The sequence below is a fragment of the Carassius auratus genome, chromosome 41 (genome assembly GCF_003368295.1).
Source record: "Carassius auratus strain Wakin chromosome 41, ASM336829v1, whole genome shotgun sequence".
In the NCBI taxonomy this organism is placed as follows: Eukaryota; Metazoa; Chordata; class Actinopteri; order Cypriniformes; family Cyprinidae; genus Carassius; species Carassius auratus.
The window spans coordinates 14,102,625-14,130,584 of NC_039283.1; the positions used below are offsets into that span (position 1 = coordinate 14,102,625).

The window sequence follows — 27,960 nt, forward strand, 5'->3', positions numbered from 1 at the left end:
CTCGCACTGGAGACGTACGATTTTGACGTGACGTGCGTGCTCTCCTTCACGTCCGCGTCCTCAACCCACCCCGCTGGGTTAAAAAAGAAAGTTATTTTCAACCCAAACTTGGGTTAAAACATCCCAAAGTCCTATCAAACGGCCTCAACCCAGCAGTTGGGTTGAAAAAACAACCCAGCGTTTTTTAGAGTGTACATAAATAATTTATACCAAAACAAATGTAACTAAAATCTAAATATTAAAATAATATAGAATTGATAAAAAAATGGACACATAAACAACTTTACAACTTGCCTGTTTTCAAGTTGAAATGGATCTATCTATCTATCTATCTATCTATCTATCTATCTATCTATCTATCTATCTATCTATCGTATCCATCTATCTATCTACTGTATCCATCTATCTATCTACTGTATATATCTATATTTGTGTTGAGGCAAATTGGAGCTAAACTCTGCAGGACTGAGTTTGGAGACCTCTGATCTATACTTGTATATTTTCGTTCATTTTATTTCGCTCTCTACATTTCTTCAACACTTTGGTCAACAAAGGTATTTTCCACACATTCAGGATATCGTGGAAGCGTCAGTCTCTCTTATATTCACAGCTGGAGAAGAAGAAGCACACCTACCAGTCAGTCGTCTGAGGAACGTGTGAAGAAAAGATTCGTCACGGAAGAGTAGAGGGAGGTCAGAGAGGGTCCTGTCAGGACAGTGCAGCAGTCCGGTGAGCAACCTTGGATACTGCAACCTTAGGACATCTTAGAACGAGAGGGAGGGAAGACGGTGGAAAGAGAGGTGAATTTAGAGAACCCACTTCTAACAGCTTGTTGACAGCATCAGCATAGTTCATAATGCAGTTAGTTAGCTCAAAATATCTGTTGTTTTAGTTAATAAACAGTGTTAACATTTTTTTATTCCATTAGTGTCATCCAGTGTGTGATTTTACACACTATTTTGCACCTATTAAGTCTCACACTTGTTAGGAATTTTTTTTTATATATTGAATATGTCCTTTGTATTTACATGACTTGATCCTGTGTATTTATTTATTTATTATTCTCTTGTGCATCTGAACAATTTATTGATTTACTTATTCCATTTATGAGGGCACCATCCAGTCCAAAGTATGTTAACATTATGTAGTGTTCGTGTGTCTGGTGGACCAGCTGCATTTTGGGGTTTTTAATTAAATACAATTAAAAAAATATGTTTAAATAATCCACAGATGTTTACTTCATCCCAATTACAAGCAATATAAATAGCATATATAGTTGATGTTTATTTCTTTACCTAGTTGCTGGGGCAGAAACACAAAACTCACACTTACACTCACACTCCCTCCCACACACACACACACACACACACACACACACACACACAAACCCATACTAATAGCAGACACAGACAGTAGGAGGACAGAGTACACCTCACCTAAAATAACCACACTTTTATTACCCGGTGGACCCAAACATCCTGTTTGTAGCCTAATATAAATGTGTAGGAGAGTGTAGACTGATTTGTTTTGTTTTGATATATGTTCTTCACACAAAATGAGCCAAGACCAATGAGAATGAGTTTGAAAAAATGAATTAATCGTATAATATTTCTATTGACAAAAAGTGAAAAGAGGTCCCACAGACCTAAACACCAGACAAGGGTTAAGTAACTATTTCTAAATGAATGTGAAATGTTAATAAAATTAAAAATGATGAAAATACAATGTTTATATAGTAGTTTCCAAGTAGAGCCAATACGTACAAGGACTAAGCTATTTGTTGCAGATGTATGACGTCAGCATTGCTTTGTTATTATGATCCATGAGGTAATGTATTTTTTTACCGTAAGAACCACTCTTAGACAAACACACAAGAGGAAAGGGCAAACGGAGAGCTGTTATTCGCCTTCGAACAGCGACTGATTATATATAAAGATAATTCTGCGCCAAGTCATCAACCAAACATTATTCTGCGGCTCTGGAATATTCCAGTAAACAGACACAAGCCGAGAGCTGCTGCTGATATTACGGTAGATTCGTGTCTGCACTGAAGCGCTGCAGAGAGACTCGCGTCTATTCAGGTTTTCAGGCGGGGGAGCCAGCCACAAGACATTCGTTTGGACCCATGTTAAACGTATTTCGCTGACGTTAGTTGTCATAATATTCTTTGCCTGTCTGAATAATGTTGCATGTTTTATAATTAGTCCATGTTTTGCTGCAGTGAGAGCCGCTTCATCTCCATCAGCGTCTAGCCCTCGTTACTTAGCATTTGTGGGCAAGCTGCGATACTCTTATCTCATTAGATAAGGCTTAAACGAGTTAAATGTGGACATCGCCGTGTCACTGGGTCGCTAAACACCACTGAGCTTTGAAATCAAGCAGTTAATTCTTTTAAGAGTCAGGCATAGCTGTGTTCATGCCCGATCTGCAGCGCTTCAGTTTTCCGTGCCGTAGCATGCATTCTCCTCTCCATCATCATTATCAGCAGCAGCACCAACAGCATCAGCATCCTGAAGGACCCGGTCATCCCGATTCTCCCTCCGGTTTGCTCCCTGAGGCTGCTGTCCTAGGAGCTCCTGACCCATCCTCGTTTTTCCTCGGGGAACAACCCAGCCCTTCTGGCGTCCCCCAAACCGCCCTTGACCTCACGGGATCCTCTTATCTGCACTTTAGTCCATCCCTCCACTGGTCCCAACCTCCTCCACCTACAGCAATGGCATTGAGGAACGACCTGGGATCCAATATAAGCGTCCTGAAGACCCTCAATCTGCGGTTCCGATGCTTTCTGGCTAAAGTGCATGAACTGGAGAGACGCAATAAGATACTGGAGTTACAGCTACAGCAGGCTTTAGACTGCAAAAACACAAGTGGAGGTGTGGAGGACGGAAAGACCAAAGAAGTTGGCGTGCAGACTGGGTTTATTGGGCATGTCGCTGTCCGGCCTGGGTCTTTGTCCTTTCAAAACACCAACAACTCTGCTAAACGACCCACTACATTGTTAATGCCTTCTCTGACAACTGTCCTCAAGCTTGAGCCCAATAAAGCTGACGATGAGACCACAACCGACCCAAACACCAATAAGAACCCAACCATTATGGTTAGTCTTTCAACACCCACCACCGAGCCCGCCTCGGCCAACACCAATAACTCCAACAATGCTCCGCATGTGAGCAGCGTTGGCACCGGGACGTCTCCCAACCTTCCCCCTCGCTTCCTCCCGGGGACCATCTGGTCCTACAATCACACCCGTAAACTGGGAAGCGGGTCAGAGACTCGGGTCACCAGTCCCGGAGTGTCGTGGGTCCACCCAGACGGCGTGGGGGTCCAGATAGACACCATCACCCCAGAGATCAGAGCACTTTACAACGTCCTGGCCAAAATCAAAAGGGAGCGGGATGAGTACAAGCGAAGGTGAATATGGAGAATATAGATGTGTTTTTGTGGCTAAATGTTTGTGAATGAGAAAGATGTTTCTGTGTTGGGTCCATATGACATTCTCTGCTTAAAAAAAAAAAACGTGCTGGCTTTAAATCATGATTGCTGCCAGTCTGAATGACCTCCTGAGATCTAGAAACTATTTTGTTTGTTCTTTCTTAATATATGATATAAATGTTCAAATTGTAGCTGACACTGATAAGCCGACAATTGTTATGGCTGAGCGCTGATAATTAAAACTAAATGAATAAATAATACACTAAAACTGCCCTTATGAATCAAAAATATTTTGCAGTATATTGGAAAATATCATGTAATATATTAGGCATATATTCTAATATATATATACATTTTTTCCAATATATTGCAATATATTGAAAGCGGCAATCATTTGTATATTTTGCAATATATTATATAATATATGTATCATCAATAATATTATTAAATGTATTCAAATATATAAAATATTAGAAAATAAAAAGGGAAAATAATATATTACAATATATCACAATATATTTTAAGAAATTTATTGGTAAATATATTTTCCTTTCGTAAGGGTGGTTTAACACTGAACACTGAAAATTCAGCGTTGCCATTACATTTTAAATATACATTTTAAATAATAAACAGTTATTGTGAATTGTAACAACATTTCACAATATTAATGTTTTTACTGTATTTTTGATCAAATAAATGCAGCCTTGGTGAACATAATAGACATTTTTCAAAAACAATGAAAAAAAAAATTGTCCGAACGTATTATACTAATTATTCCCAACGTTTGAGCAGTACTGTAAGTTCAAAAATAAGGAGTTGAACAACTAAACATTGAAAATCTGAGATGCATGTTTTAATTCAAACCTGGAAATGAAAAGATTGTGGGATAGATAGATAGATAGATAGATAGATAGATAGATAGATAGATAGATAGATAGATAGATAGATAGATAGATAGATAGATAGATAGATAGATTTTAATTTGTGATCAAAATGTATTAAATGAGAAAAATTCAAACGATTTTCACTATAGAGGAATCAGGCTGCATACTGTATATTGTCAAATCTCAATGGCAAAGCCTTATTTCTGGATCCCAGGAGGATAAGACACCTGCACGCTGGGTTATTTCAGTTCTGCTGCTGACTCGCTCTGACCTCTGATAACCCGTGCATCTGTCACGAACATCCCTGCTGTAATGCAGAGCAGACTGCAGACACAACCTCACATGAAGTGGTTACTTTTCAAACCTAAAAAGGCTCGACCCTGCAGGGGTTCAAGAAAACAACAAGTAATATTGGTCATGAAAGAGAGCGAGCTTTGGCTTTTGTGGGATAAAACCGACCATAAATCATATACTTCATCTGCTAGTAGTCATGTGCAGAGACATGAAGTATATATTTCAGTCCTTATTTCTCATGACTGCTTCAGTTATTTGAACAGACTATTGGATAAATGTGCAGGTGATATGAAGAGGTTTTTAGGATGGGTGGAGACTGGGCACTGTTACATATACCGAGGGATTTTAGTAGTTTCACAAAGCTAGAGGTGAACATGAGAAGCAAAAGCAAGGAAGATCATATGTACCGTAAATAGTCGATAGGAATCAGCTGGAGGGGAAATAACGGCCGTGTTTCTCATAAATGGTGGTGTTCAATCAATGTCACAGCTCTCTGTGTCCAGACCTGCAGCAGTGGGAGCTCCACAGTCCACCTGCTGTCAGACACGTACTGTATAGCAGCTTCATTTAGGGCTTGGACGGACTGTCGATTTGCAAACTCATTACAATCTGTTGACTCATCAGGACAGGTCAGAAACTGTTGAAAAGCAGAAAAGTCATTTTGGCTCTCTCTCTTAAACCCCTTTGCTCTCCAGAACAGATGTTATCTTGGGTTCAGCGTCTCGCCGTCTGACTGCTTCACCATTTGCTCTGGTTTCAGCTCTACTCAGACTTTCTTTTCTAGATGTATGTTTTGTTTTGGCTTTCTAATTTAGTAAGCGATCTTTTGCTGTCTGTGGCTTTTATCCTCGAAAGGGTTTTTCTATCTATGATATAGCAAAAAAAAACACAAAAAAAATCTTGTTAAAAATAATCAAAGCATGTTTCCCGAACTCTTTTTGAGCACAATGAAGAATGATATTGAATTAAAAAAAAAAAATTCTTCTTATGATCACCAATAATTCTGTGATTAAAAATACAGTAAATAATTTTATTGGAACATTGTGAAATAATATCATCATTTTAAATAACCGCCTATTTTTATATATTTTCAAATGTAATGTATTCCTCTGATGGCAAAGCTGAATATTCAGCAGCCAATACGTTTAATTAGTAAAATAAACTTCTTTAGCCTTTAGCCTGATTATTACGTAATATTTTTTTTGTAAAAACTGCGATACATTTTTCAGGATTCCATAGAAAATAGAAAAGTAAAAACAGTAATAAAAATGTCATAAGAACAATATTTATTTGACTTTTGTGACTTTATAAATGTCTTTAATTAGTTTTGCTGAATGATCGTATTCATTTTGAAATTTAGAATGCTAGTGTTTATGGCCAAAAGGATCTGGACACCCTTTTCTAAAAACCTAATGCTACACTGAAAATCAGCTTTGTTGTAACAGTTTTGTGAAATTATTTTCTGTCCCAAGAAAGCCTGGACACAAAGCAGTCCATAAAGAAATTGTTGTGACTGCAAACCAGGTCCCATCACTCAACGTCAGTGCCTGACCTCCCTGATGATATTTTCTTCTTAAATATTTAATTTCAAAAGGGTGTCAAGCACATTAATCCCCTTTGCTTCTAAAGATTTACACTAGATGTTAAAACAAGGATGCAGGGATTTGCTTCTAATCAGACCGGAGAGTAATGGGGCCTGGCTCACAGTCTGTGTCATATCCACAAATATGACAAAACAGTCAAAAACAGCAACATTTGCCAATGCATTATTTAATGAAACAGTTAATATAAAAAATGATGCAGAGGAACTTTTTATTTATTTATTTATTTCACTTAAAAAAGAAAAAACTATTATCAGAGCCGGTTTAAAACATTTGTCTCTTAAAGCTGGGATACTTGCAAGTCCTGACACATACTGTTCAGAAGTTTGGGGTGAGATTTATTTACTTATTTATTTATTGAGAAAGAAATTGATACTTTAATATACACATTAACTTGATCCAAATATGTTTGTAGCATTTACAAATGATTTCTATTTCAAATAAATGCTGTTCTCTTTCTATTTTTAAAAGTAATAGAACATTTTTTTTACAAAGGTTTACACCTATTTTTAACAGTAATATGAAAAACGGTTTCATCAAATCAGCATATCAGTACAATATAATACAATGATTTCTGAAGGATTGTGTGAAACTGAAGACTTTGCCATCACAGGAATAAATGACATAAAATATGTTAGAATCTAAAACAATCATTTTCATTCGGAATAATATTTCACAATATTACTGTTTTACTGAATTTTTGCTCAAATAAATATGGTTGAGCATAAAAGATTTCTTTCAAAAATATAATGCAAATCATACTGACCCTAAATAAAAAGCGCATTAGATTGGCATTAACATTTCTGAAATTAAACACACTTGCAATTTGTATAATTTGTCTCTATCTAAGATGCTCCATTACAGTCAGCCACAGCATCCAGCTGCAGTGATGGATGTTATATCTGCATTGCAGTACATGCATAAGGACTTAGAGAAGCAATCTCTCTCTCTCGCTCTTTCTCTCTCTCTGTTCTCTACTGGCTCCTGTTATCTGTCGCTCCCTCTGTAATTGTATGTTTGCACCTTGAATTGGCAGTAATGCATGGCCAAAAAACTAAACTAGCAGTCTTGTGAGGAAGTTTAATAAATGTAGAGGCTGCTGCAATGCTCTGAATGTTAAGTAGCTTTACATAAGGACAGGGCTTGTTTGGTTCCACGTCACTGCACTATACTACTCTACTAGACAATATTACTGTTGAACAGCCACACAGTAAATTACTGTAGGGCTGACTGGGCTGATGGAGCATTTAAAAGGACTGAATGGATGCAATCATTGCACTTAAGTTGAGCTAGCATACACACAAAAAACAACTACTCTCTAAGATTACACACACACACACACACACCGAATGTCAGTATTTTTTCCTGTAACAAGAGTAATACAGTAAATGTTTTGCATTTGTTTCTTCCCGCTTGACACAAGATCTTTCCTAGCAGCATTAAATTGTATTTATTTGATATGGATTTTGGTATTTAAAAGATTAGTTTGCACAAACAAGAAACTTTTGCCATCGTTTACTCACTTTCATGTCATTTATCATGTGGAACATGAAAGCAGACGTTTTGATGAATGTACTGGTTGCACTTTTGCAAACAATTACAGTGAATGGAGGCTGAAGCTTTTATGCTGAAAAAGAAAAATAAAAGGATGTAAAAAGAAGGAAGGCTTTAAATATTTTGAAGAAGTTGTGTTAGCCAGCTTTTTCTTTTCTTTTCTTTTTCTTTTTTTAGCATTGATATTATATGTTCCTGTTTTTGGGACACAAACAGGGATGGATTTTTACATTCCCTTACAAAAAATAAGTTAATCAAGCGTGTTTTTAGTATAGTTCTTTTAAACTAAAAATGGGAAAGTATGCTTTTAGTTTACTTTTTATGTACTTCTCAGAAATGAGCTTTATGTACTCCTCAGAGATTTACTTAACATGAAATTTAAGTATACTTGACTTATACTTACAAAAAGTATAAATATATTTGAGCTATACTCCTAGAATCCGTGTTTTAATTTTTTTTTTATTGTAGAGGGCACTAGTACACATCTTCTGCCTAGAATTTCCCGAAAAACACAAGTGAAAAAGAAAAAAGTAACAACAGATACTAACACATGTAATCTAACACGATCATCTGACATGAAACAGCATCAAAACTGTAAAGTTATGGAATAAAATATCGACTAAGAAGAGGTAATAATTTTTTGTTCAGAATTGTATTTCTTTCTTTATTTTTTTTTACTTTGCCACATTAAAAAAAAAAGAATGCATGACGCTAGAATAAACTGTTTTTGTTTTCAAGCAGATACCGTGTTCTTTCTTTGGATGTTTTGTATGTTGAGATATTCATACAACAAAATATATAACAATTCAAACCTAAATAGGGACATAGTAGTATACTTAAAGTATGATGTAGAGATCCCTTAAAGAAAACTTCTGAGTACACTTGCAGTATAAAACTACTAAACAGTTTACTGTTTACTGAGAGTATACTTCACAGTAGAGCTGTAGTCAAGTCCGGCTTTGTCGAGTCCAAGTCAAGTCCAAGTCCAGGACTAGTCGAGACCAAGTCAAGACCGAGTCCAAAGAGGTTCGAGTCCAAGTCAAGTCCAAGTCCAAAAGTTTCGAGTCCAAGTCCAAGACCGAGTCCAAATGAAAGAAAAAAGGGTCCTCTTCAAGACCACACACTAAACTACTGATAATGTTTGTGATGCGAGAGAAAGCATATCTCCTATTCTAAGAAAATCATTTTACATTATTATTTGTAATGATCAATAAGCATGTGCAAAGTAACAACTCTGTAGGACAGGGGTCTCCAAACTACATCCTGGATGGCCAATGTCCTGAAAAGTTTAGCTCCAAATGGCCTTAAAACACCTTGAAGATTAGTGTGTCTAGTAAGAGCTTGATTAGGTTCAAGTGTGTATAATTAGAGTTAAAGCTAACAGGGGCGTTAAACAAGATCCTGGGCCCTATGCATAGGCGATCCTGATGGGCCCCCATGCCCCCCACCCATGAAAATATCCAGGTAAAAAATATATATTTCAGATTCATACTTTTCAAGGGCCCTCTCTTCCTTTGGGGCCCTGGTAATGAGTACTGGTTTTAGCCCAGTCCGACCCTGGGAGCTAAACTTGGATAAACAAACAAAGTTTGGAACTGTAAGGTCAAATAATTTTTATGTACTTTATTTTTTGTTGACATTATATCTGTGGTCAAAAATGTATATGACTATGCCTAATTGGCACAGTGCACAGACACACGCAAAGCTCGGGATATGACAAATGCGCGCAGCAAGGCTAGAATGGATACGTTTGGCTCTACTGGACATGCGCACATAAATACAGCGAAATTTTTGTCCTACTGTGCTAGATCTTGCATAGACTAGTCGAGCTCTGTCGGAAACAATCGACTACTCCAGCATGCATTAACCATAATGAACACAAAGTGTTTGCAAGTACGACGTGAATTTTAGAATTACAATATTGCGTGGAGCTGTTACTATATGACCTTATCTATGTTGCATGTAAAAATAAAATATGTAATGTAATAATTAGGGTTGTGCCTGAAGCCGAATAGGCCTACCTTATTCGGAATGGCACGAATAATGGCTTAAAAAACGAATAACGCTCAAGGAATAATTCTGCCTGAATACTCGGCTGAAGCTGACACAGTCTGGTGTTTGCTAGATAACAGTTGAGCCAGGGCATCAGCGCCAGAAGTGAATGAATGTAAACTTTATGAATGAAAAGAGCGCAAATCAAACACCGCATTGTTGTCGCCTCTCTGTTTATCTCTCAGAAATCAGAGCGTTGCAAGAGGAATTTTACCTATAATAATACATCATAGATACACGTTATATTATTTGTATATATTTAAAAGGCGTATATTGAAAGCTTAGGCTACCATGATACGAATGAATGGAATAAGCACAGCGCGCTCACCAATCAAACAGCCGCGCTGCGCGTCTCAGTCTCTCAAAAACCAAATCAGTTCTCTCTCAAGAGTAGGCTAATAATCAGCTTCGATACGGATACATTGTCTACTTGTCCTACATGTTTGCATCTTTACCTTTTGCTGGTTTGCGCGGCACACACACATCTGTTTACCGAAGTTCATTAACATTAAGACTCGCTCAAAGTGTTCTGTAATGAAAATGTGCGCATTGAATGGATTCAGTCGTGTTCAAATGATCACTAAACGTTTGTCATGACATCTCTCTGCTTGCATGATAAATATTATTTTAGAAATTAATAATTATTTCAGTTTAACACGACATACTTGTTCAGTGATAAATACGAAAAAATATCTAAAAAGTCATAACAGTCTTATCAAGTAACTGTACGATGTTGTATCCGAATGCAGATAGGAAAAATTTTGTGATTGTTACAGATACAAATACTGGCTGTTACATGAAAATGTAAATATGTAATGTCATATATAAAGTTTTTAAAATTTACATATGTAATTGTTGCATAACGCTATACATTAATACGCGTTTATTGATAAAAAAAAAAGGCTATCTAGGTGTAGACGTGAATAAAACACAATCTAACAGGTAGAAAATTAAATTGGAAACATCTAAACTTTTCAGGTCGCAGTAAGTGCACCGCTGGTCATGCACATCCTTTCCCGGAACAATACTGAAAGCTAAGGCAAGATGGAGAAACAGATGATCATAGTTGTACAAGGATAGCCATTTTTTAAATGAATCTATTAGCAGAGCTACTGCAAGTGATTTTAAGTGAATTCCATTTATTCTTTGCTGAAACTTCTGCGTCATCATGGAGAGCGGGTCATGGTTTCCCAGCAACAGCAGACGCCACTGGAGCGCAAGCGCAGGCTACAGAGTGCTTTGGAAAAAAGGAGAGCGGCGCGCCTAGCGTTTTCAGTCGCGACATCATGCAAATGTGATTTTGTTTTGAAGGAGAAATTTTTTATTTTATTTTTTTGCTGGACTCGATCGAGACCAACTAGAAGACTTGGCGAGTCCAATGGCCAAGTCCGAGACAAGTCCGAGTGCAAATGCAACGAGTCCGAGACAAGTCCGAGACGACAGAAAAATGTCTCGAGTCCGGACTCGAGTCCAAGACCGGACTCGAGTACTACAGCCCTACTTCACAGTGTACAAAGTATTTAACTAGTAAACTATCAGTATACATATAAGTTCACTTTTAGTATAATTGCAGCACAAACTACAAACATCTACTAGTTAAACTACTTAAAAGTATACTTTTATATACTAGAAAGTGGGCCAAGGAGTACTGAAACAGTACACTTACAAGTACACTACTGGAACCCTGATATTTGTGTACTTGCTACATAAAGTATACTTAAAAATATACTTGAACTTTACTTAAATATACTTAGTAAAATAAACTTGAAGTATACTACTTTTTGGTAAGGGTAGACATTCTAGGAATGTGCTATTCTTACAAGTCCCAGGGGGCCCAAGTCCAATAAATGAATAGTTATTAATTCTATGGGATACCTACAATAGCAAAAGAACCAAAACTAAATAAGACATTACCAAGCAAATTAATCGAACAAACCATACGACCATTTTTCAGACAAAATTACGTTTTATTCTCTACGAACAGCACACTTTCTTCCTCCTGCTCTTTCTCATAAAAACACACACACATACAGTATGACTCACAGTCCATCGCACGCCCAGATCAAACACGTCCACAGAAATTAGTCATAAAGTTCATAAGATAAAGTAGATTTACAACTGAAAAGCTACATGACATTGATCAACATGGAGGTAAAAATGGCTATGTTCTTGAAGCAGTTACAGTTTCTCTCTAGTCACTAGTTTGCATATTAAAGGGATACTTCTCTCATAAAAAATTAAAGTTTTGTCATTAATCACTTAACCCCATGTCGTTCCAAACCAGTAAAAGCTTCCTTCGTCTTCAGAACACAATTTAATCTCTCCACATCACTCAAACTGCCTACGCTTGTGTCAGCCGCGCCACAAGGATGTGCTGTTTTCTTTCAAATCAATGCATAATACATATTGAAACAGCACATCCTTGTGGCGCGGCTGACACAGAAGTGCAAATGCAGTTTTGAGTGATGTGGAGAGACACAGAGGCTCAAGTCTTCATTAGTAGCTCTAAATCTAAAGTACGTTTTGTAATCAGTAACGGGATTCTGGCATAGAGAACACTGTAAAGATTTCCATGGATTAGAATAGGGAAGAGGGGCCCAAAAATGGATGTCATGTATGTATGTCATAACAAGAGGTAAATCTGGATACAAACAATAATGTTGGTTCTGATGTTCTGGTTTTCTGTTCTCAGATGGGAAGAAGAATACACCATGAGAATGGACATGGAACAGAGAATGAATGATCTACACGAGGTGAGGAACACCTTTTCAAGCCAAAAGATCACCTTCCTTTTTTTGCATTGGTTCAATCAAAATACATTAAAACAGTAACATTGTGAAATATTTTTATAGTTTAAAGCAACTTTTTCTATTTTAATACATTTTTAAATATAGTGTATTCCTATGGAAAAAGCAGAATTTTCAGCAGCCATTATTTCAGTTTTCCGTGTTACATGATCCTTCAGAAATTATTCTAATATGTTTTTTACTTTCAATTCTGATCAGTTGAAACATAAGAAACTCCAGGCGATTCATTTCAGCTTGAGACTTTTGGAATGTTTTACTTTTGGGATCAAAATTTAAATACGTTTTCAACAGATTTAAACTGTCAGTGTATAGACATTTAAAGGCAACAATTATAATAATCATATATACTAATATGTTTTATAAATATAATTTGTGTATGTGTGTAGGACCTACAGGAGAGTGAGGTGTGTCAGGATGAGTTGACTCTCCAGGTGAAACAGCTGAAAGCTGAACTCGTGCTCTTTAAAGGCCTCATGAGCAATGTGAGCAGCAAAACACTCTCAGTCCACTCAAACACAGTTAGGAAAATTATCATCTAAAATTATATCATTTACTCACCCCTCATGTCACCCCAACCATACTCCCTTTATAATAATACAATAAAACTATCATTTATTTAGTTAATTTTATGTGCTTAATTTATTTAATATGGACTTTACATCAAATATTGAATGTAAATTAAACAAAACTGTCCTTGCAGATAATTAATTAAATAAAAGGCCAATTAAGTGAAACTTGGGAGGACACTTTCATGTTTCTCAACAGACTTAACTACACTTCCAAAACAAATGCTCTTTGTAATAATGTCAAATTAAAAGATTTGAATTTATTATATTGTAATAATTTGTTTCATGTTATAAAGAACTAAACTTATACTGATGTGTACTTCTTGACTAAAATACTAAAGCACATTTAAAGTACTTGATTTTAACTTTACTTATAGTGTGTTATTTAGTATTATGTTTAAAATAGGATAGCTCACCCTATAATGACAATTCTGTCATCATTTACTCAGCCTCATGTTGTTTCAAACTGTGTGAGATTCTGTTGAAAACAAAAAAAGATATTCTGAACAATGTTGGTAACCAAAAAAAGGTTGATAACAGCCATTGACATCCATAGCATTTTTTCCCCCATACTGTAGAACCCCAACATAATTTTTGGCTGATCCATCTCTTTCATTTATTTTAAATGTACTAAATTACAACTTCATCATCTCAAATGTGTAATTGCAAATATATTTAAATAATTGACATACAAGTTTCGATAGAAATGACATTGAAATATATTTTAATATACCGTTAATACTTCTACAATCAAAATAATTTTGAAATTACATATAAAGATGTATTTAAAGTAGCTAAAAGCTAATTGCATTTAATATTAATTTTCCATTCATTTAGATGCATTTTTGATTTAATTGCTCTGAATGTAAATATAAACACAAGGTATTAGGTGTTAAAGCTGCGGTAGGGAACTTTTGACGCTCTAGTGGTTAATAAACAGAACTGCTTGCGTCTTGCGGAAGAACATTGTAGCCGGATCTACTTCTCTCTGTTTATGTCTATGAAGAATCACAAAGGTACTGGGTTACTCCCATACTCTAAAATAGTCTGAATATAAACACTTATTATAGGTGCACCCTAGTGATTCAGGACAAGCTAAAAACACGGTTTGGAAAATGGATTCATGGTGTACTCGCTTATTATATACATTTTTCTACATTTTGAACACAAACAAAGTTATGGACCACAGCTCTGATTGGTTGTTTATTACCGGGAGCGCATGACCTTCTGCAAATGGCAATAGGACCACTGGGAGGAGCCAGAGGAGCTTGATTTTTTTCACAGATTATCTGTCTCATATTCTACTGTCAGGACATCATGACAGGTTTAACAAATATGTAAAAAATATATTTTTACAAAAGTTCCCTACTGCAGCTTTAAGATCATATTGGTTGACTAGCACTAAGAGCAGCTCTAACCAGCAGAAACCAGCAAGGTGATTCATTCAATTTATGATGGTCTAAGCTTTGCATTACAGCCATTTGATTTAACTGCATTGCTCACGAAGAGTTCAAATCAACAAATCACACACACTCAGGGGTTTGTTTCCGGCTAGCTCATAAACAACAGGGTGTTTCATAGCAGCTACACTCATATCACTCACGTTTTTTGAGAGCAGACACAGTCATTGTCACATTTTCTGAAGAAATGAATGAGCTTTGTGCCTTTGTTCACATAAATGCTCACACACAAGTGCATGCACCGAGTACACTTAGAATTTCCCACCTCCATATTTTCCACTATTAGCACTTTATTTAAATCTTTTGAATGTGATTCATGGAAATGTATTATCTGAAAATGAAACATTACCATCCTATGTATCAATACCTTTCCCAGAAATGACATATCAGAGTACAAAGAGTTTAAAATAGCTTGTTTTGTGAATGAGTTTAATACATACATGTTGTTCGCCGTAAATGCAAGGAACGATACAGACATCAAAGTTTGCCTCATTGTGAGCCACAATAGAAATGCCACTATGGTTTCAGTTTCATATAAGTTTAAACTCCAGCATCTTGAATATTAAATAGATTACCTAGAAATGTGTTGTTATTAGTTATCTAATTATTCTTGTTTCAAATGACACACAAATACCCACGCAAATACAGAACCTGTCGGAGCTGGACAGTAAGATCCAGGAAAAGGCCATGAAAGTGGACATGGACATCTGCAGACGCATTGACATCACAGCTCGCCTGTGTGATGTCGCCCAACAAAGAAGCTGTGAAGATCCAATCAAGATCTTTAAGGTATTCACACACTCCCACATCTGCACTTCCTCATTTTTCTGTTACTCAGACATTACAGTTATACTATTTTAATCTCTACTGTTGATATGTGCTGGTGAAATTTATTGGTGCTTTGTAATAAAAATAATAACAAATCAAAAATTCTTACAAGATGATAAAATTGCTTAAGGATCAAAATTTCATTAAATATGAAAGAGGCTTTGAGAATGCAAAATTACTATTATATTCAGAAACCACTGTGAATGATGCAACAGTACAAAGTCTGCAGCTTTTGGTAAATGGTCTTCCCTTTTTTGATAAACTTTTAAATAATATGTAAATCAAACTGCTTTAAACTTTACTATATATCATGGCACATTATTTCTAACAAAAATGAAATAATTTACAAAATTAGTAAATTAGTAGACATACTGTTTATCATAAGTAGACTGTTTGAGAAAGAAAAATACTTTTTGCAAGTATAGATATTGAACTTTTTTTGCCCACTTGCTGTTTCATTGTGGGCTGATTTTAACTAGTTTTGTATACAAAATTCTTAATTCTTAATTTTCGACATTTTCCCACAATATTTCTGGAATACAAAATTACATTATAAATATTTTAATTATTTGACAGTTTTATGATTATTAAAACAATAATAAATCAAAAGAATCCCTCAGACACTTACTTTTTTGTAATACTGCTCTATATTGGTGCAATATGTTACTATGTTATCACCTAGCTCTAATCTGCTAAATATTAGGTATAGAAATATTAAGATATTATCAAAGGCGGATGGTGAACCAGTCTAGCCTGGCTAAAAGCAGGCTAATCTATTAACTACTATGTCTTTTTAGGCAAGAACCAGACATGGGTGTCATGTAGGCTAATAAAATATGTTTAATGTGATTGAATTTGTGTTTAATGTGATTGCAATTTAATTACAATATTAGAAATTTATAATTATATAACGTTTCCTTCCCATGGTTATTCAAACGGGGTATAAATTCTGTACAGAAATTACATTAACATTAAATTTGTCCTAAATTCTGTCCTAAAAACAAAACAATTGTTATAATCACTGAAGCTGTCTACACGGCGAAATTAATCTCTTACTTACATTGTACGTACATTTTCACTTTGTTGTTTATGATGAGAGAATTTGCGGAATTCAGTCATTGAACGTGCGTGCATTCAACAAAGCTGATGAGTTTCAGCGATGACTCATCTGAACGCCTCTGATTGGCCATTGCATTCCTAAGCTCAACAGAATCATGTTTAATTGGTTATAATGCGCAACACTAGGGGTGCTCCGATCACGATCGGTGCGTGATTTCACAAAGAGCAGCTGTTACTACACAGAGCCGTTGTTAACTGAGAAGATGCACCAAAAAACGCTGAAAATAAAGTGGATTTGCACATCTTCTCAGTTAACAACGGCTCTGTGTAGTAACAGCTGCTCTTTGTGAAATCACGCACCTGATGGAAGTAACCGCTGATTAGAGAAACGGCTTTACTGACAAGATGCGCATTAACGATCGGCCGATCGTGATCGGAGCACCCTTACGCAACACTGTAAAACACCTAAAATGAAATACGGTGCAACATGAGCATGTTAATTTAATGCCACAGTCAACACTTTCTATTCATTAACACTTTGTTAGCAACAGACATATTCTATTTAGTTTGTTTGTTCAGGGGCATTTTTGTCCAATTTAGTGGCATTTAGTGCCGTGGCCAACCTTACACATGTTCTGCCTATGGATATTATAAACATTTACAATTTGATATTCTATAAAGCTGGTTAGAACGAATGTATACTGTGAAAAGCGCAATAAAAATACATTTGACTTGACCTGTTTTCAGCACAAAATCTAACTATTTTGTGCTTAGTACAAGAGCAATTTAATGCCTGATGATTCTCAAGTAAATGTGTAGTTTTCAGTTTCAATCTTATTACTGGAAAACAAACCAAAATGATTTTCTGCACTGAATATCATCTATAATCTTGTAATCTTGCACCCTTGTAATTCATATGACATACCAGCCCCCACCCCCATGTCACTGACTCAGCTACTGTGAGTTTCTGCTGATGCCAGCTGTAGTGTCTGAGACAGAGAACTGATGTCTATTGCATTATGGGTAGAAGAGCGGAGCAGTCTAACCTAAAAATCTTTTTGAATGTTTGTTTCAGTACTATGTTGTGTCAGATATGTTAAGGTTATGAAATGCCCTCACCTTTTTTCTTTCTCTTGCCATCTCAGGTTCCCAGCCCTCAGAATGCCATCACCTCTCGTGCCCGCAAACAAGCCTCACAACCTGCCAACGGCAGCGAGACAGATGAGCCAGTCAGCACTTCTGAGAGTGATGGAGGTGGTGTGCGAGAGGATGAAGTGTGCACCCCTTCAACCCTCCAGATCAATGAAGAAATGCAGAGAATGTTGACCCAACTGTGAGCGATTAAAAATGCTTTGCACTGTTTGGTCAGACCTGTGGTTCCTAACTGTTCTTTTTACAGTCTATTGTAGTAACTTAACCATGTCTTTGCCAGGCGTGAGTGTGAGTTTGAGGATGACTGTGACTCTCTGGCTTGGGAAGAGACAGAGGAGACGCTTCTTCTATGGGAGGATTTCCCAGGATGCACTTTAACAACAGACACCAGTCAGGGGGAGGTTAGTGCACTGCATTCTAGATTCAGTCTGGTCTATATGTGGTTGATATTTGTGGTTGAAATACAGTTCTTGTAATTCTTACTACTTCCACTTCCATATACAAGAGACATGCCCATGCACATACAGTATAAGCTGAAGTCTATAAACACACATATCCTCACCCTCATTTAGTAAACATGTTTTTGTACATATGAAAATTTACCCATGATTAATAGCCTTTTAAAATATTCAATGGTTCATATAATAAAATGTATTTTTCAAACTTTTTTAATGAACATTTTCCAGTTCTAAAAATTAAACAGGCTGTTTTGCTACAGTAACTTTAACACTTTTATGCAAATGACCTCTGTTATGCTTGGCAAGCTTTGGCAATTCTGCAATTGACCTTGATGTCAGTTGTCACTGCGTGGGAGAGAGTGCTGCCAAGGTATGTAAATTGGTTCACTGCTTGCAGCTTCTGTCCCTTCACTTTAATGGTGGGCTCCTGGTGTTGGGCTTTCAGAGCTGGCTCGTGCATCACTTTGGTTTTCTTTGAGTTAATAAGGAGGCTGAAGTTGTCGCATGCTGCTATGAATTTGTCCATGCTGGCTTGCATTTCCTGCTCTGATCCAGCATACAGGGCAGAGTCTTCAGCAAAAAGCAGGTCTAGCAGTCTCCTTTATGTTGGTGACACCCTGGAGTCTTCGCAGGTTGAGCAGTTTCCCATCTGTCCCATATCTCAGGCTAACTCCCAAAGAACTGTTCTGAAAGGCATCTGAAAGCATGGATGAAAACATCATGGTGAACAGGGTCGGTGCCAACACACATTCTTGCTTGATGCCATTTGAGATGGGAAAACCTCTGAAGCCTTTCTGTTGTCCAGAACATGAGCCATCATGCCATTGTGAACCTGACATCATCAGAATGAATCTGTCAGGGCACCCAAATTTTAACATAATGCGCCACAGAACTTCGTGACTGAAATTGTCAAAAGCCTTGGTGAGATCCACGAAGATGATGCACAGTTCATGATTCTGCTCTTGACACTTCTTCTGGAGCTGTCAGGCTGCGAAGATCATGTCCACCGTGCTCCTTAGGGAAGCTGCACTGTGTCTTGGGTAATAGACCCTGTTCCAGGTGGTCAGTCAGGTGATTCAGCAACAATCGTGCAAGGATCTTGGCTGCGATGGACAGCGGTGATATTCCTCTATGATAATTGCAGACTTGTCGATTTCCTTTCCTATTATAGAGGTGTACAGTGAGCGAGTGAGTGAGCTGAGTGAGTTTGTCGACAAGCACTGCACCACCAGCCTTATAGACTTCCACTGGGATTGTGTCAGATCCTGGGGCCTTGCCACTGGACATCTGGCTAATGGCCTGCAAGGTTTCAGTCTCTGATGGTGGGACATCCAGGCTGTAGTTGATATCCACCTGGGACATTCTGCCTCATCATTAATGGAAGATGAGCGGTTCAGTATGGATTGGAAGTGCTCAGCCCAGCACTGTAGAATCAGTCTTCTCAGTAATGACAGTTACACTGAGTCCAGTATAGGGGAGATCCCTGAGGGCTGAGGTCCATACAAAGATCTGAAGGCTTCATGGAACAGTTTGGCATCATTTCTGTCAGCAAACTTCTGGATTTCATCTGCTTTGGATCTCAACCAGGAGTCCTGCATCTTGTGAAGCTTTCTCTGTATGGTCCTGCAAGTGTTAATGAAGGCATTTTTCTTAACTGTTGACGATGGGTCGTTTTTATGAGCATGGTGAAGGCGGTACTTTTCAGCAAGTAGGGCTTTGATCTCTTCATCGTTTTTGTCAAACCAGTCCCGCTGTTTCCTGTGTGAGGGCCAAGAACCTTTAGTGCGGAATGCACAATATCTCAGAAGCCTTCCAATTCATTCTCAGCAGTTCCCTTTAATTGCAGCTCTGAGAGTTGGTTGTCAAGATCTTCTACTAGTGAAGCTGCTGTGTTGGGATTCTTCAGTTTGCTGATATTGATCTTTTTAATCACAGCATTGTTTCCTTGTGGACGTCTCTTTAGCTTGATGTAAAGGCTTAATTTTGAGATGATGAGTCTGTGGTCAGTCCAACAATGAACACTCGGCATGGCCTTGGTCACCCTTACATACTGTCTGTCTTTCCTCTGCACGATGACATTATCAATAAAATGTCAGTGATTGGAGCGTGCGTGCATCCAGGATGTCTTTTTGTGAGTGTACAGGCGGAAGATGGTATTGGTGATGATCAGATAATGAGTCAGACATGTCTTCAGTAGAAGTAGGCCATTGCTGTTACATTTGCTGATTCCATTTTTGCCATTCCAGGCAGAGTAATCGGACCCTAATCTCAGTCGCCAAGTAGAATCCATTTCACGGATGAGAGTAGTGCATCGAGATCTTCATAAAACGTGTTCTTTACTTCATTCGAATTCGTCATTGTGGGTGTGCACTGATCGGTGTGTCATGCTTTCCACTCGGTAGTGGAAGATGCAGTGTCATGAGTCGGTTGTTCACACCATTAGGAAGACTGGTAAGTTTGCAGACAAGATCATTCTTAACCGCAAAGTCAACTCCAGATTCACAATGTTCATCACTGCTGCATCCACACCAGAAGAATGTGTAACCTGCTCCTGTTTCTGTGAACTGACCATTCGTTGGCTAGGCAAGTTTCACACAGGGCCAGATTATCAATGTTAAATCTTGCGAGTTCTCTTGCAACCAGGTCTGTTCTTGTTTCTGGTCGAACTGCTGAGGGTTTGTCTTGAAGCTTGTGTACGTTCCATGTGCCAATATTGAGTGGTGTCACCTTACGTTTTGTTTTGAAGTTTTGTGGTATGCTGGCCTGGTTTCTGTGAAGCAAACAATGTTTATACTACAGAGGTGAGCAGTGTGGTCCTAAAGGGAGCTGCTCAGTCACTTGAATCCAACCGAATCCAGCTGGTGCTTGGGTCAGCAAGAAGACGACCATTAGACCTGAGCGTGTGCAGGTCCGCGGCTACAGCTTCCAGTGAATCCATACCTTCTGCTTCATTGCTCGCCGATCGCCACAGAACTTTAAGGTTTACAGGAGTTGGAGGATGTCAAGATGTCAAGACTAGCAAGTTGATTTGGGTTAAAGTGAAGGAGAAGTACACATAGTCAGCCTCACTCTCTTTTCCCAGAATCCATCTTGCTCCAGTCGCAGGACTAAAGTCGAGACATTTGGAGATGGGCTGGGTGCAGTGGTTGACCAGGGTGTCTTTCATGTCTTGCCGTTCTCTTTGCATACCACAACGCTCGCAGAAACCACCTTCATGACCATTGGTCCTATTTTGATAGGCCTCATCCACTCTGTCCGCCGGAGTCTGTCTTCACATGTTTGGGACATACCAGCTCCTATCTCGCCAAAGGTCTATGACCCAGCGGCTACCCTCAACCTGGTTTGGCCAGCCTGTCTGAGCTGCTGGGGGGTGGTTCGACATTAAACATTACTGACATTAGTTAATGCGATGTTGGCTGGAAGTGTGTTGCATCTCATGGCAAGCTCAAAGGATTCAAAGTGTTTAGAGTTTTCCATCATCGGGGTCATTAATCTTTTATTTTTTCACTTTGGTAAAAATCTCTTCTGCTGGTGAGTGCTTATGGTTCGGTATGAGATAATGTGTTTGTGGGCTTTCTCTCCCTCTCCCTCTCTCTCTCTCTATCTGTCTGAACAGGAGGAGTGCCTGGAAAAGGTGATTACGGACACAGAATGTATTTTTCAGAACAGGGAGAAGGAATATCAGGAGACTATAGACCAGATAGAGGTAAAAAGTTTACATTAACCACCATTTTACTTTACATTCATGCTTTATTCATTCTGATGATTCTGATTTGTCAATTGCAATACTATGTTAAGCAAGATAATCTACAGTCAGCTGATCATTATCTCAAAATAAACCCTTCTGGGGTTTCGGAAAAACACCCTGACAGGATTCGGCTGCATACATCGAGGCATTCTTGTTTTAGAAAAGCAACCGTTATATTGCAAAGAAAGAAATTGCAGTATTTTTCACCTCATGTGGGATAACAGTTAATTGTATAAACATTGAAAAAAATTAAAGATGCAGCTACAGTAGTAAATCATATATTTTATGAGTAAATATGACTGTTTCATTTCATTCTAACTGGCTGTTAAGTGGAAAGTGAATAAATGTACATATGAATGTAAATATAGAGGCCAGTCAGCCCAGTCTTATGCAGTCTGTTCCTCTGTAGTTGGAACTGGCCACAGCAAAGTCAGACATGAACCGTCATCTGCATGAGTACATGGAGATGTGCAGTATGAAGAGAGGACTGGATGTGCAGATGGAAACCTGCAGGAGACTCATCACTCAAAGTGGAAACAAGTATGCAAATATTAATATTCACAAACATGGGCTTTTGACACTTAAATCTGTTAACTTGGTTATTCGTAACCCTGCTTTATATGGTTGCACTCCTGATTTTGAGATTTCACACTGTACCTTTATAAACCACAGATTTGTTTTTTCTCCTTGAATCTCTTCTTACCATACAGTGAATCCACTTCTCCTGGACCTGGAGGTGGTACAGATGCAAACGGAGAAGCAGACAGAGATAAAACCGAGTAAGGAGGAAGATAATGATACCATCAGATCTGAAGAAGGTGTTTGCAAGAAGAAGAAAAAGTGCCCCTCATCTGTTCATGGCACCCATCATCAGCCCGTCTCATGTTTTCTGTCCAGTCACTGCCTCTAGTGGTGGTAAATGGAATAAAATTGTGTGTTTTCAGTGTACTGTGACATTTTTCCCCTGTGGTTGTGCAGAGCAGCTTGACTGTTTTCACACCTACATCCTTTTAAAAGATGAGAGTCCTGTCAACATTGTTAGCTTTTATCTGATTTCACCGAGCCCATCCACTGGCGGGTATCGATCATGTTTTCCGATCTGGTCCCCAAATGTCTGAGTCATCATATTTTCAGCACTGAATACAATGACTTTTGTTTTCATATGTCTGGCAGAGAATCACTGACAATGTTTTGCAAAGTTTCCATTTCCTAGAGACTTCAAGGGGACATTTGCTAACTTCTCGTTGCCACATGTAACGTTACGTGCCACTGCAAGCCGTGGGTCAGTAGGTGTGTTGTGCTTCCTGTCTGAGCTGTTGTAAATACTCGGCTGTTAATGCAAGTGAAGGGTGGAGGTAAGTGTAGCCTGCACTTCCCCCATCTCTGTGCTCAAATTCACACTAAACATATGATATTTCATGTTAACGGTATTGTGCTGATGCCAGGCTGTTTCGAGTCTCGCTGTATGCGCTCTTAGAATAATGAACTCTTTGACGTCCTCTCTTGCAGGTGGAAAACATGAGTGATAGGTGAGGTCAGATGAGCGAGATTTGAGATTGTTTTGGCTCAGAGTAGATGTCAGAGCGTTACGCATGTAAAATTTTATGTTATTTCCTTTCAACTTTTCCCCTCATTTTTCGTCTTTGACATCAGCGATATTGAGTCTTTTCCTCAGCTGGTAGAGATATATTTCAGAAAATTTTAGTTCATGAAAATGCTGTATATATAACGCTGCTGTAGCTGTGAGACCTGCTTCAGTCCATAAAATATCTAGCATTTCAAAGGTCTTTCTATTTCAGATAGTAAAACCCTTCTGGTATAGTTCTGGCATTTTTCTGTTTCGTATCCTCTTAGCTAAGACCTTGCTGCGGGTTGATGCAAAGATCTGTCTGTTTGTCTGACCAGTTGTTTTCAATGGAAACTTTCTTGTAATCCAGAGTAAGTGATAAGGGGATGTGAGTGAAGTCCTTTAGAGCAAATTATTTTCATACTTTAACAGTGGATCCTTGATCCTTGGGAGTTTTTGAGAGCATCCTATCTTGTTACAGTAGACAGCTCTTCCAGTGATCCTTTAGAAAGTGAGATCCTGATAGGTTAAACTCATTAACTAATGATCTTACTAAAGACCCCATGAAATATTTGACAAACTAATATTATTGTTAGTATTATTTGTATGTTAATCCTTTTCTGCCTGACAGTTTAAAAAAGAAAATTGTGACTTTGTTTCTTGTAATTGAGAGTTAATATCTCAACGTTGCAACTTTATTTCACATAATGGTGTAACGTGGAGGTGTGACAACGGAGTTGAGGATCCAAGTATAGGTTTTATTTACAAGAGTGGTCAAAACATAACCGACAAGCTTCGGCGGCTGTGAAGCTTGGTCTATCACAGATCAATACACCTTCCAATCTGGTGATTGCTACTCCAGTTATCAAGCCTGTACATGTAAAAGCAGCAACAGCAGATACTATCCACATCATGGCTGCCATTCCAGAGTCTCATCCCATCATGGCTGATGTTCCAGAGGCTCGTGCCGTCATGGCCACCTTTCTTGAGTATTCCATTCAAACTCTATCTGCCATGGTGGTCATCTGCTCCACTTGGGTATCTTCGGTCCCGTCTTCTCTTCTGTAGTGGTCCTCGGCTCTGTCCTGTCTTCCTCTGCCAGCTGTGTTTAGCCCTAGTTCCTGTGTTTTCCACGTTCCTTGTTTTCTTGCCTTGTTTTTTTAAAAGTGGACTGTTATCTTGTTTCTGATTGTTTGCTGCCTGCCCTGACCATTGTTTGTTTCTTGGATTACTCTTTCATCTGCCCTAGATTATACCTGTTTGCTGTTGATTGACCCTGCCTGTTTTCACCACTCTTGCAATAAAGCCTGCATTTGGATCCTCAACTGCATTGTCATGCTCCCCACGTTACAGATGGCTAGGTTATATCTCACAATTGTGACTTAGTTTGTCTTAATTAAAATTTTTCGTCTCATAGTTGTGACTTTACTTCACATATTTGCAGCTCTATATCCTACATTTGCAGCTTTATGTCTCAAAATTGGAACTTTAATTTGAACTCTTTGACGTCCTCTCTTGCAGGTGGAAAACATGAGTGTTGAGTGAGGTCAGATGAGTGAGATTGGAGATTGTTATGGCTCAGAGTAGATGTCAGAGCGTTACGCTTATTTCCTTTCAACTTTTCCCCTCATTTTTCGTCTTTGACATCAGCGATATTGAGTCTTTTGAAATTGTGACTTAATTTCTCACAATTATGAGATTGTTTCTTTAAATTTTGACATCTCACAGTTTTAACTTTGTTTCCTATAATTGCAACTTTATGTTTAATTACATTGTTTCTTTAAATTTTGACTTCTTATCTCACAATTATAACATCTTTCGATTTTGACGGATAACTTACAGTTTTGACAAAATATTGCTTATATTTTGTGGCAATTCTGATACCAATTAGAAGCACTGCAAACAACTGAGCCATTGTTCATTTACATAATTGTTTTATTATTTTAGTTGATTTTTTTATATTGTTTCGCAGCACTGTGCTGAATTATGTGTGTAAGACTATGTATGTATGTGTATATGAATGGAGTGAGCACTCCAGGTTTCTGCAATGAGTAACTGGTTCTTTTCTACAGCAAGTTACTTATTGCTTGTTGCTATAAGACCTTAAAACAAAGGTCTTTTACTTTTGACTTCATATCTCACAATTACAACTTTTTTATTTCGATTTTGACATATCTGACAATTTTAACTTTTTCTGTAATTTCAACTTTCTGTCTCACTTAATTTCTAGTACTAGTTCTAGTGACTTCATTATTTGACATTTTGTCTCATGATTTTGAAATTATATCTCACAATTGTGGATTTTCATAATTATGATGTCACGTCTCATAATTGCAACTTTGTTTCTCATAATTGCAACTTTATATTTTATATTAAGATTTGTTGACTATTGCTTAATATTGAGTGTGAGATCTTGATGGGTTTGGTGTATTGGATTAGACCCACTGGAGATCTAACAACCCCATGAAATATTTTAATGAACAAACTGTCTTTTCTATCCTCCTAAAAGGGTGAGATCCCAAAGGGTTAGATTCACTGGAGAATGATCTTTCAGTCATTTTCTTGAGCAATGTATTATGCAAATGAATGTGTAATCTGATTCTAGGCTTAGGTTCTCAAGAACCTCACATGATTCTTAATAATCTTCTCTTCTTTTGGAAGAGCACTCTCTAATTCTAATCAAACGCCCACAGGGACTAATACTGTAGTTCCAGAACAAACCGACTTCTTTTTCACTTTGTTGGTCATTCATATCTGTAGTCAAATATGTAGTCTGCATGTAAACCACAGCTTGGATTAAAGAATAGAGACTAAAACTCTTTGACAGAGACATTTTGAGTGCCAAATGTGAAATAAAACAATCAGGAAAGACACTTCACACAGTGAAAAGAAAAACCTCATGCTTTTGAAAACATAGTGCTGTACATCCAGCATGTAAATTTCCGCTGTAGAAAATCAAAGAGTGAAAGCTTTAATGAACATATTTCAGTACGTATCACTTTCTATGCTCAGCCGGAACAGAATTTAATCATTGAAACAGTATGTTATGTACCATCCTCTGGTTGTTTTTCTTTTTATCTTGTTCTTTTTTTTTGCATACTGACTGGTGAACAACACTGTGTGTCTGCCTTAGGTTTTTCCCTCTTACCACTGTGAAGTTCTGATGGGGTTTTGCTGATTTATTGTGATTTTATTTCTGTCAGCAAGTTATTTCATTTAAAAATGATGTTCTATGAGTACGTAAAAAAAAAAAATTGTTTGAAAAAAGAAAAGAAAAAAAAAGTCCCAGACAAATAAAAGGATGAGCTTGATGATAAAGTAAAATCTTACAATTAGATTTTGAGGAAAGGCTTGTCTGTCTGTGAACTAAATAATGCTTCGCATATGTTTTCTTGCACTTCTGCTACCAAGAAGCACTGTAAACATTGTTCATTCACAGAATTATTTTATTATGATTTTTGTTTTAGTTTATTTTTTTAGATTGTTTCGCAGCACTGTGCTAAACTATGTGTGTAGGACTATGTATGCATGTGTATATGTATGGAGTGAGCACTCCAGGTTTCTGCAATGAGTAACTGGTTATTTTCTACAGCAAGTTACTTATTGCTTGTTGCTATAAGACCTTAAAACAAAAGTCTTTTATGAACAATTCAATAACCACAAATCTGGTCTTGTATGAAAAGGACAATAGACAGTCAGGAAAATGATTCATTGGAACTGACTGAATTTTTGGATATTCCAAATTAGCAGCGGCTATAAACTATGTATAAACTCCACACAATATCTTAACCAAAATCACAAAAAAAGTGCTTTAAAAGAATGCTTATTGGCAATAACTGTATGAATGCAACGATACTGTAACCTAGAAGAGACAAAGGGAGAGTTGTGTACGCTCCAATGCTGGCTATGCAAGCAAGTCCTGAACCTTAACAAGAGAAATACAACATTTGAAAAGATCGCTTGGGACGTCTGAATGATTTCATTCATAGCATCTCCGTGTCATACTGTAACATCTCACAGGAATGAATCTTGCTTCTACTATGGAATTGTATGTATGTTTCTGTTTTAGGGACATCTACGGGTTCTCTTTAAATTTGCACATGTGCCACTGGTTGTGGATAATCAGATGCTGTCCAGTGAATGTTTTGCTCCAAGGACCCACCCGGGGAGGAAAAGGACCCCGACTGCAGCAATGGCACATGTGTATTGTGATTTAAAGGGGACTATATGTATATATAAATATGTGTATGTAACCAAAGGCAGAACAGGAATTGCTCGCTTCACTGAAAGTGTACAAAAAGACCGGAGCGTTAAAATGATTTCAGAATAAAGGTTACTGCTGACCTCACACATTGCGAGGAGTGGAGTTTTTGTGTCATGATGTATGTGTGTGTGTGTGTTTTTTTTTTTTTTTCTTCTTCATTCTATAGGTAATTTTTTCCTCTTAAGTAACTGCTGTTCTGTCTGACTGTTACGCACTCGTTTTCTTAATAAGGTA

General features: G+C 37.6%; 1 protein-coding gene across 1 annotated transcript; it reads left to right on the top strand.

Moving 5' to 3' along the window:
* Positions 1–1,843: 1,843 nt before the first annotated feature.
* On the top strand, positions 1,844–27,805 carry LOC113060150 (intermediate filament family orphan 1). The gene is made up of 9 exons (XM_026229017.1): positions 1,844–3,411; positions 12,510–12,570; positions 13,011–13,106; positions 15,299–15,439; positions 17,683–17,870; positions 17,970–18,090; positions 21,764–21,853; positions 22,305–22,435; positions 22,606–27,805. Exons 1-9 carry the CDS (start codon positions 2,417–2,419, stop codon positions 22,676–22,678), a joined length of 1,896 nt encoding a protein of 631 aa, XP_026084802.1. The 5' UTR covers positions 1,844–2,416; the 3' UTR covers positions 22,679–27,805.
* The last annotated feature ends 155 nt before the right edge of the window (positions 27,806–27,960 follow it).

Coding starts and splice junctions, on each gene's coding strand:
- LOC113060150 (XM_026229017.1), top strand. CDS start 2,417: ATGCCCGATCTGCAGCGCTTCAGTTTTCCGTGCCGTAGCATGCATTCT. Junction 3,412..12,509: donor CGGGATGAGTACAAGCGAAG/GTGAATATGGAG, acceptor TTCTGTTCTCAG/ATGGGAAGAAGAATACACCA. Junction 17,871..17,969: donor CAGAGAATGTTGACCCAACT/GTGAGCGATTAA, acceptor TGTCTTTGCCAG/GCGTGAGTGTGAGTTTGAGG.